The sequence below is a fragment of the Corythoichthys intestinalis genome, chromosome 13 (genome assembly GCF_030265065.1).
Source record: "Corythoichthys intestinalis isolate RoL2023-P3 chromosome 13, ASM3026506v1, whole genome shotgun sequence".
Classification (NCBI taxonomy): domain Eukaryota; kingdom Metazoa; phylum Chordata; class Actinopteri; order Syngnathiformes; family Syngnathidae; genus Corythoichthys; species Corythoichthys intestinalis.
This window is the reverse complement of record NC_080407.1, coordinates 5415812-5437662: the sequence shown is the minus strand read 5'-3', so window position 1 is coordinate 5437662 and position 21851 is coordinate 5415812. Positions and strand designations below refer to the sequence as shown.

The following is a 21851-nucleotide window of genomic DNA, read 5'->3' as shown; positions in this document are numbered from 1 at the left end:
TAAAATAAAACAACTACATATATTTACAATGGCTAAATAAGCATCACTTCCTTACAAACTATAGATTTTTTAAGACTTGTTTTAAAAGAAATGTGATTGCTTGTTGTAAGCATTACAGGAGGCAGTAAATTCCAGCATGAAACAGTTCGATAAATAAATGTTCTTTGAAGTGCATTTGTTTTTGGCAGTGGCAAAATAAACGTGGCACTCAAAGCACGTCTCGTGTTAAACCCACGTCTGTTACAGGTGATCTGAAGTTTAGAGAACAGGCTGAAAGGTTTGTGTGAGATCCAGATTTTGTGCAAAGAAAGCACAGGACTACATGTCAATCTGTCCTTGACTTTCATCCATGACAGTCTTTGATGCATTGCATTAATATTTGTATGAAAATGACAGTTTAGAGCTAATCTAGCAGCCCCATTCTGAGCTATCTGGATTTTGTCAAGGTCTTTCTTGGCAGCACTGGACCACACAATGGGACTGTAGTCTAGGTGACATAAAACTAAAGAAATGGTGATATATCGTGATACTTTGTATCACAAAAGGTTATCGATATGCTCCTGCCAAGAATCGAGATATAGTTTTCAAAAGGTGTCAATGTCAAAAAAATAAATAAAAAGGAACCAACAAGTTACTACCAAAATCTTCCACCATCATGGTGTCTCAGTTAACTCTAAGGTTGCATTGACGTTGCACGACACGGATTCCATTTAGACTCGGAACTAGGGCTGTTCCAATCATGTTTTTTTGCTCCTGATCCGATCCCGATCGTTTTAGTTTGAGTATCTGCCGATCCCGATATTTCCCGATCCGATTGCTTTTTTTTTTGCTCCCGATTCAATTCCAATCATTCCCGATAATTTTTCCCGATCATATACATTTTGGCAATGCATTAAGAAAAAAATGAATAAAACTCGAACGAATATATACATTCAACATACAGTACATAAGTACTGTATTTGTTTATTATGACAATAAATCCTCAAGATGGCATTTACATTTTTAACATTCTTTCTGTGAGAGGGATCCACGGATAGAAAGACTTGTAATTCTTAAAGGATAAATGTGACTTTGTATATAATGACTAAATATTGCCATCTAGTGTATTTGTTGAGCTTTCAGTAAATGATACTGTAGCCATTTAACTTCTGCCCAAATGCATGATGGGAAGTGCAACCATGACTGTGCGTCGTGGTACCAATTCATATATCTTCTCTGCGTTGGGAAGTAACGTAGTGGGTTAAGAAAAAGATCAATTACTACCTTTCTTCCCCACATTGCTTCCCACGATCATTCTAATCGTTGGGAGAGGGATTGTAAGGCTTTAGCCATTTAAAAAATATTCCAGATGGGGCTGCCAAAATTCACTCTACTCATTTTATGCGGCCGTTTAGCTCTATATACTGTATGGGTAAAACGGCGCCATTATAGATTGACAATGCGTGAGTGGGTCGTGCAGTGCATGCATTAATTGCGTTAAATATTTTAACGTGATACATTTTTTAAAAAATTAATTACTGCCGTAAATGGGATAAATTTGATAACCCTACCTTAAGCCTAACCTAAAGACTCTGGATAAGTGTAACATATTATGTCAGTAACGTTAAACTACAATTAGAAAAAGATTTAATTAAAAAATATATATATATATATATATATATATATATATTTAAAAAAGGCATGGCCGATATTTTTTTGCCGTGAAAATGACGTGATCGGACCCGATCGATCGGCATCCCGATTGATCGGGACATCTCTAATTGTGATACTTTGTGTCACAAAAGGTTATCGATATGCTCCTGCCAAGAATCGAGATATCGTTCTAAAAAGGTGTCAATGTAAAAAAAAAATAAATAAAAAGGAACCAACAAGTTGCTACCAAAATCTTCCACCATCATAGTGTCTCAGTTAACTCTAAGGCTGCATTGACGTTGCACGACACAGATTCCATTTAGACTCAGAACGTTCGTTTATTCCAAACCAGAGCATTCACAGTCATTCTGTCCGATTTTCAGGGCATTTACAGGTCATTTCCTGTTGAGTTTGAGTCACTGCCTATTCATTTGGGTGATTCCCAGGTCACTTCCTGTTCTGTAACTCAAAATAAACAGGAAGTGACCCGTAAAATACCCCAAAATCAACAGGAAGTAACTGAAAATCAACAGGTAAATGACCCTAAATAGCCCAAAATTACCTCATTGCCTGGCATTGGCTGCCACTGACGGCCCTAGACATTCAATCCGTTTGAAGTGGATGGCAGCGAATGAACGAATGTTCATTCGCTGCCACCCTCCCAGTTCAAATGGATTGGACGTCTACTAGTGATAAACTCATTCCAATTCACAGCAGAAGCTTGTTTTTCTGTTTTATAGTTGTTTGTAGAATATTCTAGAATGATTTCCTGACCAATGTATCAATAATCGTTGTATTGCCATATCGTCAGATCGTCGTTATCGTGAGCTTTGTATCGCAAATCGTATCGTGAGGTACCAAGAGGTTCCCACTCCTATTTTCTATGTACTTTCTAAGTCATTGAATACTTTTAGCCTTCATTTTCCATAGTGTTCCATTGTGTTACTTATCAACACATTTCTGGAGTCATGTTTACTATGGTATTAAGCCAACCGGTATGAAGCAACGCACCCCGACCACACAAAGACCAGATTCAGTATGGAGAATGTAAAGGACATCTTGGGCATATTTGAGTGGCGTGTTCATCCTGTCGTTGCCTCTCCTGCATCTATAAATACACGGTCACCATGCATATACAGTATTGCCCCTTGACCCGCTTTACTGCATAGACGTCTTATACAACCAGCAGCTGTGGTCAGTTTTTCCTCAATAAAACATGTGGAAGAGCACATGCAAAAAGTGGAGAGGAATGGACTTTTGAGGAATCGATAGCCGACGAAATTATGTAATAAAATGCTTCATGGCCGTGGGTTCAATATTCTTTGGGTTATGCAATTGGATTGGTTGCCCTTATGTGAGACGTGGACAACTTAAAGGACTGAATTGTGGTAACACCTCAGCAATGAATTTAGCAGCGCAGCGCTAAGGCGATTAATCTGAAGACAAATGTACGAGTTGTCAAGAACCGCGCCGACAACATACATCACTTCTCGTTTTAGTGGCGGCGGGGCAAACTCGCCGCACGGTGGTCCCAGGTCACAGGTCAACCACAGGGGCTCGGTGTCTCATTTGAGATCTTGTAAACATGTTTGCTCACCCAGCTGCTCGGCCCATTGGCACGTGTGGTAATTAAGCAATAGATCTCACAAAAGGGAATTCTGATGTTTCTCAGTAAGCAAAATCTGAAATGAAAGCAGCTTTTGCTTCTCCAGCACTCTGCTTGTGCATCTCAGCAGCGCACTCCAGACGAATGAATTGAAAAAAACATTTCAAGTCATTCTTCAAACCTCTTGACAGGCCAAGAAAAACAGGGTTGGACTGCCGCCTGCGTCTCGCACTGCAAAGTGAAGGAGTCAGCTGCCGCCATAAATGATTTGAGTTATGAGTAGGCTTGACCGTCAGTTACATAAGGGACAAAGGAGACTTGGCACTTGCCAAATGACATTATTCTGGTGTACAATAAAACGTTACGGTGGAAGCATACAGGGTCCGGTTATGAAAAAACATTGTTCGATCATGTTTTTTTGCTCCCGATCCGATCCCAATCGTTTTAGTTTGAGTATCTGCCGATCTCGATATTTCCCGATCCGATTGGTTTTTTTTGCTCCCGATTCAATTCCAATCAAATTTTTCCCGATCATATACATTTTGGCAATGCATTAAGAAAAAAATGAATAAAACTCAGACGAATATATACATTCAACATACAGTACATAAGTACTGTATTTGTTTATTATGACAATAAATCCTCAAGATAGCATTTACATTATTAACATTCTTTCTGTGAGAGGGATCCACGGATAGAAAGACTTGTAATTCTTAAAGGATAAATGTGACTTTGTATATTGTGACTAAATATTGCCATCTAGTGTATTTGTTGAGCTTTCAGTAAATGATACTGTAGCCATTTAACTGTTCTGCCCAAATGCATGATGGGAAGTGCAACCATGACTGTGCGTAGTGGCACCAACTGATATATCTTCTCAGCGTTGGGAAATAACATAGGGTGTTAAGAAAAAGATCAACCACTACCTTTCTTCCCCACATTGCTTCTCACGATACTTCTAATTGTTGAGAGAGGTATTTTAAGGTTTTAGCCAATTAAAAAAAGGTTCCAAAGACTGCCAAAATTCACTCTACTCATTTTACGCTGCCATTTACCTCTATATATAGATAAGACGGCGCCATTATAGATTAAACGCGACAATGCGTGAGTGGGTCGTGCAGCGCATGCGGTAATTGCGTGATTAATTTTTTAAAAATTAATTACTGCCGTTAATGCGATAAATTTGATAGCCCTATTTTAAGCCAAAACTAAAGACTCTGGATGAGTGTAAGACATTTTGTCTGTAACGTTAAATACAATTAGAAAACGATTCAATTAAAATATATATATATATATATATATATTAGTAAAAGGCGTGTCCGATATTTGTTTGCCGATACCGATACTTTGAAAATGACGATCGATCGGGACATCTTTACCTCTGACGAAGGCGGAAGTGTTCACCAAAACATGTCAGGTAAATAAACCACCTACTATTGCCTGGGATAAAAGAAAAGTTTTGAAGAATTTATAAGTGTAGGCAAAATGAACTCAATACAACTATGATCAGGGATTGCCACGAGTTAGCTTTCGGCTAACATTGCTAGCTTCTACTGTTCATTCCACAACACGATCGGGGTTTGCCTCGAGTTACCTTTCGGCTAACGTCGCTACCTTCTACTGTTCATTCCACAACAGTTGGCAGCTCTGCTTTGACAAAGTCATCAGTCATCTATCCAAAAATCACACTTACTTTTTTGCAAATCCTTGATCAAAAGCAGACCGGTTGATGAAGCAGGCATCTTCGAAGTGTTTGTAACAGAGAACACTACTCGATGATGGCGTGAAATTCATTCGCTTTGTGCGAACGAAAGATGTCCATTTACGTGCCCTGCTATCCTTTGGCCACTCAAACAACTTTTCTTTAGATTGAAAACAATACATCGCCACACACCGCCGTGGCATCTTACCGAGAAGCAATGCAACAATACTGTTCTATGGCGGGCTTCCCTCCCAGTTCTCTGTGTGACGTAATTTCCGAAGATTGTCGAAGAAAAGCATTTTTGTTGTCAAGGGCGTTGCTATGGGTTAAACAAAGAATCTGGAAGGTTTGCGTTAAAAAAAAATAACGAAAATATGCTTATAATTGTTAAGCCATTGATATTATTCAAAAACATGGTTGGCCAACCTTACTTCACATTTGGTCTTTAAAGTTTGTATACCCGTTATACTCTGATAACAGTGAATTTTTTTTTTTAAATGTAAAAAGTGTGACCTATTTTTTTGCATTATACTCTATAAAATAAATAATTCGGGTAACATCAGGATCTTCCAAACTGAACACTCGGCATTGTTTGAAAAAACAAACACAAACAAAAAAAACGTTACTGTCGTCACGCCAAAGTTTGCAGATCAATGCAAAGAGATAAGACAAAGAGTTCACAAACAAGGTTAGGACACGTCATGTGCTCGTACAAAAGGCCAAGTTTAGGTGACGGTCATGTGATGGCTTTTGTCTATATGTTTTGGCGTAGGTTTTTTTTCACGGATGCATTCACAATATGTGCATTGCAGTGACGCAAGAAATGAGGTGGAAGTTGTCACATCTATGATAAATTCCTCACAAGTGGGTACATTGAGAGAATAAGGATGTGTGCGTCTATAATTTTGTGAATATCCTTTTTCACAATGTGGCACTTGGAAATTAGGCTACAACAGAACAAATTTCACAAAATCACGATCACTTCAATTAATAGAACAAGTGAACAAGTGAAGGCTGTTTCGTTCATATTTCACTTGGCGTCAATATATATTTTTTTAAAATAAACACATGCTAACCCAATTGTTATGTTTGTCAAGATCAAACAGTCAAATAAACAAAACGAGCAACCAACAATTTTTGAATAATATGTCATTTAGCAGCACCCACCTCTTTTTTCTCAGTAGAGTTTAAAAATTTTTTAACTCCCTCTTTTCATCCATCCATCCATCCATCATCTGCCGCTTAATCCGGGGTCGAGTCACGGGGACAGTAGCTTTAGCAGGGAAGCCCAGACTTCCCTCTCCCCAGCCACTTCAACCAGCTCCTCGGGCGGGATCCCAAGGCGTTTCCAGGCCAGCCGAGTGTCTTGGGTTGTCCTCGGGGCCTCTCGCCAGTGGGACATGCCCGGAACACCTCTCCAGGGAGGCGTCCAGGAGGCATCCGAACCAGATGCCTGAGCCACCTCAGCTGGCTCCTCTCAACGCCATCCTGGATGACCGAGCTTCTCACCCTATCTCTAAGGGACAGCCTGCGGAGGAAACTCATTTCAGCCGCTTGTATCCGGGATCTTGTCCTTTCGATCACGACCCACAGCTCGTGACCATAGGTGAGGGTAGGAACGCAGATCAACTGGTAAATCGAGAGCTTTGCCTTTCAGCTCAGCTCCTTCTTCACCACTACAGACCGGTGCAGAGTCCGCATCACTGCAGACGCTGCACCGATCTGTCTGTCAATCCCGCTCCCTTCTACCCTCACTCGTGAACAAGACCCAAAGATAGTTGAGCTCCTCCACTTAAGGCAGGATCTTATCCCCGACCCGGAGAGGGCACGCTACCCTTTTCTGACTGAGGACCATCGTCTCGGATTTGGAGGTGCTGATCTTCATCCCAACCGCTTCACACTTGGCTGCGAACCGCTCCAGTGAGAGTTGGAGGTCACGGCTTGATGAAGCCAACAGCACCACATCATCTGCAAAAAGCAGAGATGTAATGCTGAGGCCACCAAACTGGACGCCCTCAACGCTTCGGCTGCGCCTAGACATTCTGTCCATGAAAGTTATGAACAGAATCGGTGACAAAGGGCAGCCTTGGCTGGGAACGAATTCGGCTTACTGCCGGCAATTCGGACCAAACTCTGACACCGGTCGTACAGGGACCGAACAGCCCTTACCAAGGGGCTCGGTACCCCGTACTCCCGGAGCACTCCCCACTGGACTCCCCTGGCACACAATCGAACGCCTTCTCCAAATCTACAAAACACATGTAGACCAGTCGGGCAAACTCCCATGCACCCTCGAGGACCCTGCCTAGGGCGTTGAGCAGACTCCCTTTTTTTTAGAATAAAAATGGTCAATTTGACCCATAACAAAACCGAAAGGAAAACAAAATTGTACTCCCACGTGTAATCAATTCATCAAGTCAACTGTTACACCCATTCCAAATGTAATATCTCTTTTTTGCAATGAAAATACACAAGACGTGTCGTCATGCATCCTAACGACTTTCTTCTCTTAGTGCAGTTATGTCATACGGAATAGCAGCGGCTTACTGGCAAGGGTGTTCAAAGAACACGGCAGTCACAAATATACTTTTGTCTCAGACATGTGAAATTCTTCGAGGCCCCGTCGGCACTGTCAAGTCTTCGATAGAGCTCTCAAGGATTTTAACAGTTTACTGAAGAATTATTCCCATGATCAAGTTCTCTTTGTTAGGAAATTGAATCTGTATTTCCCTATGTGAGTCACTAATGGACCGTTCCGGCAAAACCGCTGATGTCCCGTTTATTTGTCCCGGAGTGACTTGAGTGCGTCACTCAGGCGCTGTTTTGATGAAAAGGCGCAGGTGAACAACCCTTTGCTATTGATGATTTTGATGGCACAAACATTCCCTACTTGGCCTCTTAAAAATCGGTCAAATCAAGTAAACTAGGTCAAACAAGTTAACAAAAAAATCACTTGAAAATGAGTTAAAATTGTATCAATATATTCACACTTAAAATAGAAATGAAATATGGAGGAATCTCCTTTAAAGACTGCCTCTCTTATTTACACAGAACTCCTCAATGGTGGTAAATTCCATGGTGATGTGTGAATATATATTTAGTAATAAGGTGTTTCATAACAGAGTATGTCAGCACAAGTGATAGAATGGGGACTGAGATTTCCTTGTTGCTCAGTCACTGATTTTCATGTTTGTTTTTGAGCGTGCTTCATGTTATTTTCCGTTTGGCTAAATGGTTGTAGACCATTCCCAGACATTTCTACTGTCAGCCAGTGTTTTACGTTTTATGGCACCTCGTACATCCCCCAGCTTTCCCCCAGTATCGCAGCTTTTTGGTCACAGGTGATTGGCTAAGCATTTGTTCAAGTTATCTAAGGAATGTTGGTGTCCTGAGTGTTGTTGTGAACTACTGCGGTGTGTCATTTTAACGAGCTCTTAGGAGGTTAATAATGCAGTTTTTTCCCCCGAGATTGACACACAAGTCTGAATTCGATTTGTTTTTTTTTAAATGGACTCAAGCGGAGTCTACGCTCATAGGTGGATCTACTATTCAGGCAAAGTATAGCCTTAGGCCCCCCAAAAAGTAGGGGGCCCCCAACCAGCTGCCCATGGCCCAACGAGCAAGGGCTTGGGCCACTGGAGCCAGCAGCACCCCCAACTATTCGTCATGTATAATTATGTCAGCATACCAAACAAACAAATAACAAAACAAAAAAGAAAGCCATTTGAATGCTGCATTTATATTATCTCTGCCCCCCACACACGCACTACAATGGACTGTTCCACGACGACGGACAGAGTATCAGTCGCTTAGCTTCATTTAGCGGCGTTTAGCATCGCTTAGCTCCGTTTAGCTGTTTGTTAGCTTCACTTAGCTCTCCCGCAGTTTTCACGCCACTAAGCTCGCTATTTTTACAGCTCACTTGCTACTTTGCACGTCGGCTATCGTTTATTTCGAACACATGAGCGAACGTGCTCTCTATGAGAGCCAAAGTGCAGTGAGGAAGAAGTTGAGAACAGGCCTCTAATGCCTCTTTTAAATTTCTTCTTCTTCTTCACAACGAACATAAAATACACGACAGCACACCCTGTGGCGAAACAATGTAGTACAGTTCCAATCAGTCATACAATAACACTCAACAGCTGGTTTAACAGCAAAAGCACGTCATGTTCGTCATATAAATAATGATTTCTGGAGTTAATCCCACATACTTCAGAATTAATATTATAATATGTTGAGTAAATTCTACATAATACAGAATAAGAATAGCTTTCAAATGACCCTCTTCATGACAAATATGATTGGCAATGAATAATTATTAGGGTTGTTCCGATCATGTTTTTTTGCTACCGATCCGATCCCGATCGTTTTAGTTTGAGTATCTGCCGATCCCGATATTTCCCGATCCGATTGCTTTTTTTTTTTGCTCCCGATTCAATTCCAATCATTCCTGATAATTTCTCCCGATCATATACATTTTGGCAATGCATTAAGAAAAAAATGAATAAAACTCGGACCAATATATACATTCAACATACAGTACATAAGTACTGGATTTGTTTATTATGACAATAAATCCTCAAGATGGCATTTACATTATTAACATTCCTTCTGTGAGAGGGATCCACGGATAGAAAGACTTGTAATTCTTAAAGGATAATGTGACTTTGTATAGTGTGACTAAATATTGCCATCTAGTTTATTTGTTGAGCTTTCAGTAAAGGATACTGCAGCCATTTAACTTCTGCCCAAATGCATGATGGGAAGTGCAACCATGACTGTGCGTAGGGGCACCAATTGATATATCTTCTCTGCGTTGCGAAATAACATAGGGTGTTAAGAAAATGATCAACTACTACCTTTCTTCCCCACATTGCCTCCCACGTTATTTTTAATTGCTGAGAGAGGTATTGTAAGGCTTTAGCCAATTAAAAAAATGGCTCCAAAGGCTCCAAAATTCTCTCTACTCATTATATGCTGCCTTTTAGCGCTATCTATAGGTAAAACGGCGTCTTTATAGATTGAACGCGACAATGCGTGAGTGGGTCGTGCAGCGCATGCGTTAATTATTTAATGTGATTAATTTTAAAAAATTAATTACCGCCGTTAATGCAATAAATTTGATAGCCCTACATTAAGCCAAAACTACTCTGGATGAGTGTAAGACATTTTGTCTGTAACGTTAAATTTAATTAGAAAACGACTTGGATAGAAAAAATATATATATTAAAAAAAGGCATGTCCGATATTTTTTTGCCGATTCCGATACTTTGAAAATGACGTGTTTGACATCTTTAATAATTATTACAATTATTATACTACTATTATATATAGTAGTATACTATAATAATATTGCTAGAATTTTTTTTTAAGAATTGTTTTGAATAATGCTGGAAAGGCAAAGTCAGTGTTCTGAATCTGTTTACTTTCCATTCTTTTGCACTCGTAAATGCTATCAGCATTTAACCTCATTGTTTATTTGTGATTAATTATTATTTACATGATTATTTGTACTTTATTAAAGAATTTAAGTATTCCAAAATGGTTTTGTGACGTCAACAAAAATTTCATTGCTAAATTAGTTTTAAAAAAAGAAAATTATCAGATTAGTCGACTAATCGTATAACCAGTCGGCTGACTAATCAGGAGAAAATTTGTCGTTTAGGATAGCCCTAGTGTACCGGAAAATATTTACTCCACACCTTTCTCACCTTTTTAACCCCTGACCCAAGAGGGCCCCTGGATATGTTCGCCTTAGGCCCCAAAATTGCCAAGTCCGCCACTGTCTACGCTCTCTGTTTGAACTTTACGATGCGACGAGATAACGCCTCATCCCTGACATGGACGCGACCTTGGGCACGGCGACATCCCCCGATGCCGCGCGCTGATTGGCGGCGCGGCGGCACATCCTACCGTGTATAATATAGTAGTGACCGTCATTTACGTGTGATCACTAATCCAACTCGTTTATCATGGGAAATCATGATTTGTCAGTTGGCAGACATGACAGAGCTCACGAGCGTGCTATGACGTGTTAGCGTGTACACTAAAAAATAGTTGTCATATTTATGTTTTATTCTTTTTCCATAGAGGCATTAGAAAAAGGAGGGGGGCTCTTATGAGCGTGGTCAAAAGGAGAGCCCTTTCCTGATTGGGTGAAGCAGGTCCTCCCTCCCTCCCCCCTTTTAAAAGTGTCCTTTCTCACCTGATTTACAAAATAGCCGCAGCCACGAGAGGCTTCACTTCTCTGTCACCGTCTGACTACTAAATATATTTTTAAGAAGAAAAAAGAAGCGGTCAATATTGTTTTTTGTAGGAATCTTATGCACGAGTGAGTATGATTATTTTTCTTGAAATATGTTAGACATTTGTCCTTTTATTTGGAAAATTTCTTAATGCATGCTTTGGCTGCAGACTATTTGGGAGAGAAAAAAACAGCTGTTGTCTACTTTCTGCATTCTTGTTGAAACAATTTTGCGGCTCAAGTGGTCGGTTGGCTGATGCAAGACTTTGCTAAGGCGGAGGAGGAGGAAAAGGGTCAGAAGTTCTTCTAGGAAGGAAACCAAAGGAAGAATTATTGCACGTTTTTGCAATGCAACACCATGCTGTCTTTTTTTTACCGGCTCATTGACGATTTATTAAAGAGTTATTTAAAACTCATCTGCAAAAAAGGAGGTCAGTGTGCGACCTTAGTGGTATTTAACTTAAAACACAGTAGCTAAAAACTCCAGTGGACACAGTCCAGAATACAAGGATTGAGACATTTTATGTTTCTTGGACGCATTTACGAGAATGTGGGTTTCCCTAGGAATCTTTCACAGCGTCTCTGTGGCTGGATGCACATAGTTTTATGAGTATTCCAGATGTGGCTGCTCAAAATGCATTGTAATGCGATGTGTCAATTAGTCACAGTATTTGCTACGAGGCAGGTTTTTGTACTAGCTCCAGCAAAAGAAGCTATATATTATAAAAGGGCGTAGGTTTACATAGGGACGGTACGGACATGAGCTAGAGTTGTTCCGATAATGTTTTTTTGCTCCCGATCCGATCCCGATCGTTTTAGTTTGAGTATCTGCCAATCCCGATATTTCCCGATCTGATTGCTTTTTTTTTTTTTTTTTGCTCCCGATTCAATTCCAATCATTCCCGATAATTTTTCCCGATCATATACATTTTGGCAATGCATTAAGAAAAAAATGAATAAAACTCGGACGAATATATACATTCAACATACAGTACATAAGTACTGTATTTGTTTATTATGACAATAAATCCTCAAGATGGCATTTACATTATTAACATTCCTTCTGTGAGAGGGATCCACGGATAGAAAGACTTGTAATTCTTAAAGGATAATTGTGACTTTGTATATTGTGACTAAATATCACCATCTAGTGTATTTGTTGAGCTTTCAGTAAATGATACTGCAGCCATTTAACTGTTCTGCCCAAATGCATGATGGGTGGTGCAACCATGACTCTGCGTAGGGGCACCAATTGATATATCTTCTCTGCGTTGGGAAAGAAAATAGGGTGTTAAGAAAATGATCAACTACTACCTTTCTTCCCCACATTGCCTCCCACAATTTTTTTGATTGCTGAGAGAGGGATTGTGAGGCTTTAGTCAAATAAAAAAAGGCTCCAAAGGCTGTCAAACTTCTCTCGACTTATTATACGCTGCCTTTTAGCTCTATTTATAGGTAAAACGGCGCCTTTATAGATCGTGGGTCGTGCAGCTCATGTGTTAATTATTTAACGTGATTAATTTTAAAAAATTAATTACAGCCGTTAACGCTATAAATTTGATAGCCCTGCTTTAAGCCAAAACTACTCTGGATGAGTGTAAGACATTTTGTCTGTAACGTTAATACAATTAGAAAACGATTTAAATAAAAGACATATATATATATATAAAAAAAGGCATGTCCGATATTTTTTTTGCTGATTCCGATACTTTGAAAATGACGTGATCGGACCCGATCGATCGGCACATCTTTAGTTTAAATTGTCCCCACCAACCTTATATGCATTATATAATGAGTTCAGTTTTACGGGTAATTTAGATTGTCTTCCCATATGTTGTAAGGATAGAATTACCCTACCATTATTGGGGGAATTATTTTCATTATGTTCAGACTTACATTTACCCCTTTTCACTTGCTGAAAGCGCCGGTCCATTTTTACCCATCTCATTTGCACGTTTGATTGCTTGATGACTTGACCCACCCCCGACACACACATACTCACACAGCGCCGACAGAAATATATGTCGACAACATGCCGCCTACTCCGCCCCTTCGAAGACGAGGGATATTAGATTTTTTTTTTTTCAGCCAACAGCAGCCACTGTAAGTAGTTAAAAGTACTGGTGCACGATAATTATTGGTCCGATAATTATCGGTCCGACAATAGGAATTATGACGTCATCCCGATAAATCCAATAACATTTATCATAGGACCGATAATATGTACGGTACTGTTCTGGCTTTGCAGTTTACACAATAGTATGGAAAATCAGTTGACCATTTGCGGGGCATTGCTCCCACCTGCTGGTCAGAATAATTCAATGCACCTATTTTTTGTTCCAGTAGTTTGGTTCAATCACTTACACATTGCAGTGTCTAGCGGTAGCATTGACAGTCGTGAATGCTTTCTGTTACATTTCCGCCTCAGAAATATATGTCAGTATTTTATGTTTACTATTACATATGGATGTGCAAAATATGTTTACCTCTGTCATACGTATGTACAGAACTTCATAAGTTGTGTTATAGAAGCCAGCCGATGCTTTAATAGCTCAAGCTAGTGTGCTATGCTATACATATAATAGTTGTGTATATAAGTGGATTGTGCAGTTTGCTGTATATTGAGTATTGAATATGTGTATTTTTCTGTTGTACTTTCACAATATTAAGACGAGTGTCTTCCCATGAAAGTAAGAAAAGACCAAGCCTTGTGGTTTATGGAAGTGCATTCATTCTTAGCTTGCTGTCGGCCAGTACAGAAGTGAAACGCACTGTTTTGTTCATGTCATTATGAAAAATTTGATGAGATCAAAGGCAAATCTATCTTGAATCCATCACTATTTTTTTTTAATCCTCCAGGTGTTCAAAAACTCAGGTTATACATTTAAAAAATTATATATTTATTATCAGTTATCGATATCGGTATCGGTTTTTTTAAAAATGGATGTCGTGCACCCCTATCAAAAAGATGCCATAGTTGTGGAGGTGGGAAACATACCACTCATTTTTGCTACTGAAAGTCCGGCCTGCATCTGAGTTAGCATAACATTAAATTCTGTGAACTTGCTAACCTGCAAAACTCGAGTTGGAAGCTGCTTAGAAGTGTCCTTCCGTTTGTGTTTTCTACTGTTAACGTTAATTAAACTGTGAGAAATGTAGTGAACTCTGCTAGAAACTATAGAACCAGACACGTGAGTAAGAAGCTACTTAGAGAGAGAGGGTGCAACATAACCTCATATGTTGCTTACACAACAAAACATACAAACAACATAATCATATTTAACTATGTATATAACAAAGAATTGGATGCCGTGAGATACGCACACTAGAGTTGCGAGCAACTGCTCAATCGTGATCGACGTAATAAGTACCCCTGATTCAGCATATCAATTAATTAGGTTCATATTTGCGAGAAATGTAGCCCTGACCCCCGTTCACCCAATCTGTTTGGTCTTAATGTCCCATCCTGAGCAAAAAATGTACATGCAGGTTATGCTGTTGTATCGTCCCTGCCAATGTTGAGACCAAACCTACGCCCTAGATATTATATCATGGTTTGGAGATGGCGATAGTGGGGTTAACCCAGTCATACAAGTTATGAAAAGTCAACATGCAGGCATCAAAAAGCAACATGCTTGTTGGCGATAAGCTTGGTAACATGCACAAATAATCGCTTTTGTCTTAAACACACATCAGGGTCAGGTGGGATATTTTTTTCACATTGCTGACGTCAATTCGTGGTTGACTATTTACTGTAAACGTTACTTGTGTGTATTGATGCAAAAGTGTTTGGTCAGCATCTTGTTTTACGGCTGTCACAAAATGAATATTTGGCATCTTTTATTTTAAATGGACAAAGTTTGATGTCACCAAGCATGTGAGAACCATCAATTTATTGGACGTCAATGACGAGACAGCAATGGCAGAGTTCCATTCTCGCTCCTGTCTAAGAGCTCTTTGTGAGAAAGTGACTCAGCACTTTGACTGAATCTCCACGTTATATTACGCAATAATGATGTTAAAGTGGAAAATGTGAGACACACCTCCTCTTCGTAGGTCCAAATGAACAAGGGGGCCTCTTGATGGCTGAAGAACCTCATTTCAAAATTTGTTGATGTACAGTCATAGGCGGAGTTTGACTTTTGGGGCGGGGGGGGAGGGGGGGGCACAACATGTTGATGACCCCGAAATATAGTGTCAGCAATAAAATTAACTTACAAGAATATTTGTAATAATTTGACAATGAGCGTTTTTTGTTTCCCATCATTCTTGAAGGGAATTCTAAATCAGGCTGCTTTGGCAATACTTTTCACCAAGATATTCATCCATTGAATGTGGTACGCACGCCGGTGTTGTGCCAATGTAGTTCCCTAGTCAAAAATTGTATCCCCTGGGTGGAGCCATATGGAGGTAGATTGGAGTCTTTATTATTCAACCCCAAAAAAAATGTCGCTTCAATTAAATAAAAAAAAATGTGTTTGAATGCAAAAATAAATTTGAAACTCAAAAAACGATTTTTTTTTTTTTTTTTTATTGAAGCAATGTTGATTTGTTTTTGGGCCACATTTTGGCTAGGACATTTCTGTTTTTATTATTCAGTCAAAATTTAAGTTGTTTAAAAAAAATGCAGATTTTAAAAAAGAAAATCACTTCAATCAAAAAAAAAATATTTTTGATCAAAGAAAATAATCATTTTTTAAAATATTTTTCCCCCAAAAAAGTTTTTTTTTTAATTATACGCAAAGCAAATGGCCTTCTAAGGTGCTCAAAAACTAATTTTGACCCATCATAAAAATATATTTTTTGTTCATTTCATTCATTTTTGTTGCAGTTTTATTGTTTTTCAGCTATATATATATATATAATATATATATATACTAGGGCTGTCAAACGATTAAAATTTTTAATCGAGTTAATTACAGCTTCAAAATTAATTAATCGTAATTAATCGCAATTAATCGCAATTCAAACCATCTATAAAATATGCCATATTTTTCTGTAAATTATATATATATTCTGTAAAATAAATTGTTGGAATGGAAAGATAAGACACAAGATGGATATATACATTCAACATACAGTACATAAGGACTAGTGGGCATTTCACTCTACTGTCATTTAAATCTGTCTATGCTGTCCTCACTCCGAAGCGTCTACTTTTTCCAAAGCTAGTGAACGATGCCTTAATAATCAGACTTCTTCCTTTTTCATCTGATTTATTAATAAAATGGCCTCAAACCATTGTCCTCTTTAGACCGTCGTAAAACTACAAAAAAAAAGTACACAAGCATTGCATTAGCAACAACGTTAGCTTAGCATGCTATACAGGTTCACTAAACAAACAAAAAGCGTCTCATACAAAAAATATAACATTTCGCTTACTAACATAATATGTACATTCTTTACAACAACCATACTTACGGACAATTCTTGTCCAAGGATCATATAAGCACAACATTACCACGTAGGCGTCAGCCCGAGACGTCGTGCAGCCATATTGAACTGGCAAGAGAGCAATAAACCATGTCGCAAAGCGACCACAAGAGTTCGCTGTTAGACAGCACAAAAAAACTTGCTGTAAAACTTACCAAAAGGCTGAATACTGTCTGAGCGGGACATGTGCGTTAATTGCGTCAAATATTTTAACGTGATTAATTTAAAAAATTAATTACCGCGCGTTAACGCGATAATTTTGACAGCCCTAATATATATATATATATATATATATAGGAAAGTCAATTACATGCAATGACACTTTTCAGACACCAGGCCCCCCTGGCCCCCCCATAAAATCCGCTTATGTGTACAGTATGTCAACTTTGTCATGTTATATAGCGATACCACAGAACGAGAGGTAGTCTGTGGCATATTTTACAGCTATAGATTTCATTTGTAATGAAGAGCAGTACACAAAAGACACTCATGTTTCTACTATTAGGTAACAGAACAAATAGTCCGGACTCATTTGCAAGTGGTAAAATATCTGAGTCCAAACATACATTATTTAAGCAGCTCAGACATATTTTGTTTATTTTCAGAATCAAATTAAGGGGGAAAACATACAGGAGCATAAAGCTGTTTGCCGACCGGTGACCTTCAAAGTAAAAATTTAGAAACACATCCTACCCATAAACGCAATGCCGGGAGTCGTGGATCGGATGGAGCTGAGGAAAGTCGCCACAGAGGCCGACGACGACAGCACGGACAGCTTGGATGACCGTTTCGCTGACACCATCGATTCGGAAAAGGCTACTATCAACAGGTACGATGCTGCGTGTTCATATAATACGAAATTAGAAAAGATCCGTTAATGTATGTTAAAATTTCTCCCTTCACTTTCTGCCTTTGCAGTCAGTTCCTGGATGACATGGATGACGGAGAGAGCCAGAAGTTTCTGACCAATGGAATGATGAAGAAGAAGAAATATGAAGAGTACCATGAAGAATATGTAAGAACAGTAATAGATACAGTGCTGGCCAAAAGTATTGGCACCCCTGCAATTCTGTCAGATACTGCTCAATTTCTCCCAGAAAATGATCGCAATTTCAAATGCTTTGGTCGTAATATCTTCATTTACTGTGTGTCACAAAAGTGAGTACACCCCTCGCATTTCTGCAGATATTTAAGTATATCTCTTCATGGGACAATACTGACAAAATGACACTTTGATACAATGAAAAGTGGTCTGTGTGCAGCTTTTATAATAGAATTTAGTTTCCCCTCAAAATATAGCCATTAATATCTAAACCCCTGGCAACAAAAGTGAGTACACCCCTTAGAAACTACGAACATCCCTAAATATCCAAATTGAGTACTGCTTTCATTTTCCCTCCAAAATGTCATGTGAGTCGTTTAGAGCTGAAACGAATACTCGAGCAACTCGAGTAACTCGAGTTTAAAAACTGATCCGAGTGATTTTATTCACCTCGAGGAATCGTTTTATTTTGCCAGCTCTAAGCATCACGTTTTGCCCGGACTACTTTTAATGCGGGACAACGCGCTGACGTCACGTGCGTAGAGGACGAAGCAATTAAAAAAAAAAAATTACCGCAGCTGACAGCCGCTACAAACTCCACCGACGTTGCTAAAAACTACGCCCGCATGATGCTAGTGTGGTAGCAGGTAGTGTCCGATGCGTCTCATAGATATCGCATGTATTTAGGACTAGATGCGAAATGACAGACTCAGCCGCATCTGGGCAGCGTTAGTAAACAGCCGCCATCTTTAAGCAGTAGATTTCTCATCGCTAATAAATATCACGTTATTGTCACTCGCTCACGTAACGTTAGCCCTTCGGAGGGCTAGGTTTCTATTGATTATGACCACTGTCGCTGCGTGGCTAACGTGTCTTACATACAGGCTTTATTTAATCTGTAAAAACACAGCGCTGTAGAGTGATGAGGGTGTAAAATTAAAACATAATAAAGCTAACTGTCAGTTTTAGCTCAGTAGTCATTGCTGAATAAAACACCAAGTAGCACTGGTCCCTAATGTGCTTCAATACAGCAGGTATCATACATTTATTTTGAACACTGCAAAAACTCAAAATCCTATCAGTACTTAAAGTTTAGACTAACTTAAAACTTAACTAGAAATTAAAAATAGCTTGACAGAAATGGAAATTAAATTGAAACACGTGGAAAAAACACGTAGCTTTCAAGTGATGTGTGTTATCAAGCGTAATTACATTTTTAGGTAAGAAATGTTTATTTTTATTTATGAGATCTATAGGTTTTTTGAGTGAAAGCAGTGAATTTTTTTTTGTAGTCACATCTGAGATGAAATTGTTGGCTGTTTTCAACAATGTACATAAAAAATAAAGACATTGATTGAGAGAAAATGGTTCGATAAATGTCTTTTTTTCTCATGTATATTTATAATTGCTCTTTACCTAAAAATACTTTTGGCCAGCACTGTAACTCAAAGAGAAACACATTCACCTGACGCTTATTTTCACCTGTCTTTCTTGAAAAAAAAATCAAGCATCCGGGCCATACATCCTTTGGAATGTCGGTCTTCAACTTAAGTAACGCCATAATGGGCAGCGGCATCCTAGGCCTCTCCTACGCCATGGCCAACACTGGCATTATACTATTTACGTAAGTATCGCCACTACAGACTCAACTAAAACTGACCAACTGCAGCCAGCACTGACAATTTCTACCTCACACAGACTCCTACTCATCGCTGTTGCCGTCCTGTCTTTGTATTCTGTGCATCTGCTTCTGATGACAGCTAAAGAGGGAGGTATGTGTTCCATTTTTCAGTCAAAATATTTTGTTAGTGAATGTTCAGTGATTAAATGCACATTTGTGGTTTTATAGGATCCCTCATCTATGAAAAGCTAGGAGAAAGGGCATTCGGGTGGCCTGGAAAAATAGCTGCATTTGGATCTATTATCATGCAAAATATTGGAGGTACGGTGCTGGTTTAGATGATATAAATTAGAGATGTCCCGATCGGATCGAACGCCAATATGGGCAAAAAAATGCGCATCGGTATCGGATCAGCCGACAGAGAAAAATTCTGATCCAGACTTCCGATCCAGTTTTTTTGAAAATCCCGTCCGGGTTTTCCAGTGCACCGATTTACATAATCCATTCCAGTTTTTGCTTCTGTTTCCCTAAAATCCGGTCCGCATTTTACGGCAAACCTTCAACACACTACATTACCGTCTCCCAATTTACCGAGAGACATTATCGGTAAAAATGTCAGCTGTGTGGGATCATTTCACCTTAAAGGACGACAAAGCCGAAGAGGCAGAGTGCAACATATGCCACAATAAAGTCAAGCGTGGTGGTAAAGCTGTAAGAAGTTTTAATACAACCAACCTAATCAAGCATTTAGCGAAATACCACCACAAACAATATAAGGAGTATCATGTTAAGAAAACCGAAGAGAAAAAGAAAGGTCCTACGCAACTAACACTGGTAGAAACTTTTGCTGTGCGTGACAAACTGGCACTCGACAGTCCCAAAGCCCAGCGAATAACAAGAGTCACTGCCGAAGAATTCATTCTGGATGACGAGCCATTATCTCTCGTGAGTAAAGACGCACCATTCAACACTTAGAACCACGGTACAGCATGCCCAGCCGTCATTACATCCTTGAGCGATTCGGCCGTGGAAGATTCGAGAACGATTCACAAACATCCAAATTCCGATGATTGAAATATGTCAAGTAAAGCGGAACTAATACACAGCGCGGTCTTCGGGACGCAATGAGAAACGGACCGCATTGCGTCCCGAGAGTAAACATCATGCTTGTCATAGACCCGGGTAATGCTAATGCTCAGCTCACTGCTTTAGCTTAACTCATGCCGCTGGATAAAAAACACAAGAATACCTGATTGCTGCTGACAGCCGCTACAAACTACGTCAACATCGTTTTACTATAGATAATAGATATCATATGTATATAGAACTAGATGCAAAACGACAGACTCGACGACGTTAGCAACATTGAAGTATGGAAAACTAGATGCGTTAGTAAACAGCCGCCATCTTAAAGCAGGAGACTTCCCTAGTAGGCTGTTGTGAACCTTCCAAGCGAACCTAATTAACTTTTTATCTAAAATACTCCTAAATCGGCAAAATCTTGACTTGAATACCTTCAAAACAGTTTTAAAACTTTCACATGTCGAAAGTAGACAGAAGGGAAATTATGGAATAACGGGAGCAATTTTAACAACTTTAACAGTTGATTCGCAAAATTAAATGAATTGAATGTAGTTTAAAGCTGCTGATACAGAATGGGGACTTGAGTATTTTATTTACTGTTTTAAAATGTTAACTTGATACTGAAATAGTCGTTTATTTAAACCTGAGAGTCTTTTTATACAATTTTTGTAACTAATGCACGAAACATTAAAAGCATCTAATAACTTGGGGGGTTTGTGGGATTTTCCACTGAGGTTGTATGTGTGTTTTGTTTAAAATATTATTTGCACATTTTACTGACTGACTATGCCATTTCTGTTTGTTATTTATAATGTTTTGTGTTTGTCACTGAATAAACAGGTCAGTTTCTTGTTACCAACCGTTGTGTGTTATTCAAACTCACCTAATTCAGCTGGCTAGTTGTTATCAAGAGTACTAAAACTAGTGCTGCAACGATTAATCGATTAACTCGAGTATTCGATTAGAAAAAAAATATTCGAATTAAATTTTGCTGCTTCGAGTATTCGTTTAATTAAAGTGGCGTTGTAATGGTTTGTTTTGAAAGTGTTTGCATTTAATTTTATTAATTTGGGTGGATATGTTGCCCTCTAGTCCACCTAATTTCACATGGCTGAACCCAGCTGCTCCCTGTTAAGACCAACATAAGCTAATTTTTTTTTTTTTTTTTTTTTAATGCATTTGTAATTTAGTTTAAAGGTATATTTCACCAGGGTTTTTTTGTGGGAACATGCGTTTGAACTATTAAGAGTATTGTATAAAAAAACAACAACAAAAAAACGTTGGCATTTAATAGCATTTAAGCTAGTGGAATTTTGTTATGTAGGTTAGCCATTTGTTTTTTTGTTGTACATATATATCCACATTTATTTATTTTTTTATACCGTTTGAGGCTCAGGTCAGGAATTTTAATTTTTTATGTTCCTTATCCGATTACTCGATTATTCGAACTAACTAGCTCATCGATTAATCGACTACTGAAATAATCGA

The 21851-nt window shown here is 38.9% G+C and overlaps 1 protein-coding gene across 3 annotated transcripts in view; it reads left to right on the top strand.

Annotated features, from left to right (window-relative positions):
* slc38a4 (solute carrier family 38 member 4) overlaps positions 1–21851 on the top strand; it is a 46169-nt gene that overhangs the window by 1059 nt on the left and 23259 nt on the right. Inside the window, exons 1-6 of one of the 3 annotated variants that reach the window (XM_057854396.1) lie at positions 10305–11271; positions 17223–17446; positions 17536–17632; positions 19168–19283; positions 19358–19431; positions 19509–19601. In XM_057854396.1, the coding sequence (XP_057710379.1) occupies positions 17322–17446; positions 17536–17632; positions 19168–19283; positions 19358–19431; positions 19509–19601 (505 nt within the window). In that variant the 5' untranslated portion in view covers positions 10305–11271; positions 17223–17321. Of the gene's footprint in view, positions 1–10304; positions 11272–11297; positions 11616–17222; positions 17447–17535; positions 17633–19167; positions 19284–19357; positions 19432–19508; positions 19602–21851 lie in introns of those variants that run through there. The other 2 variants (XM_057854398.1, XM_057854397.1) reach the window with 2 other exon arrangements.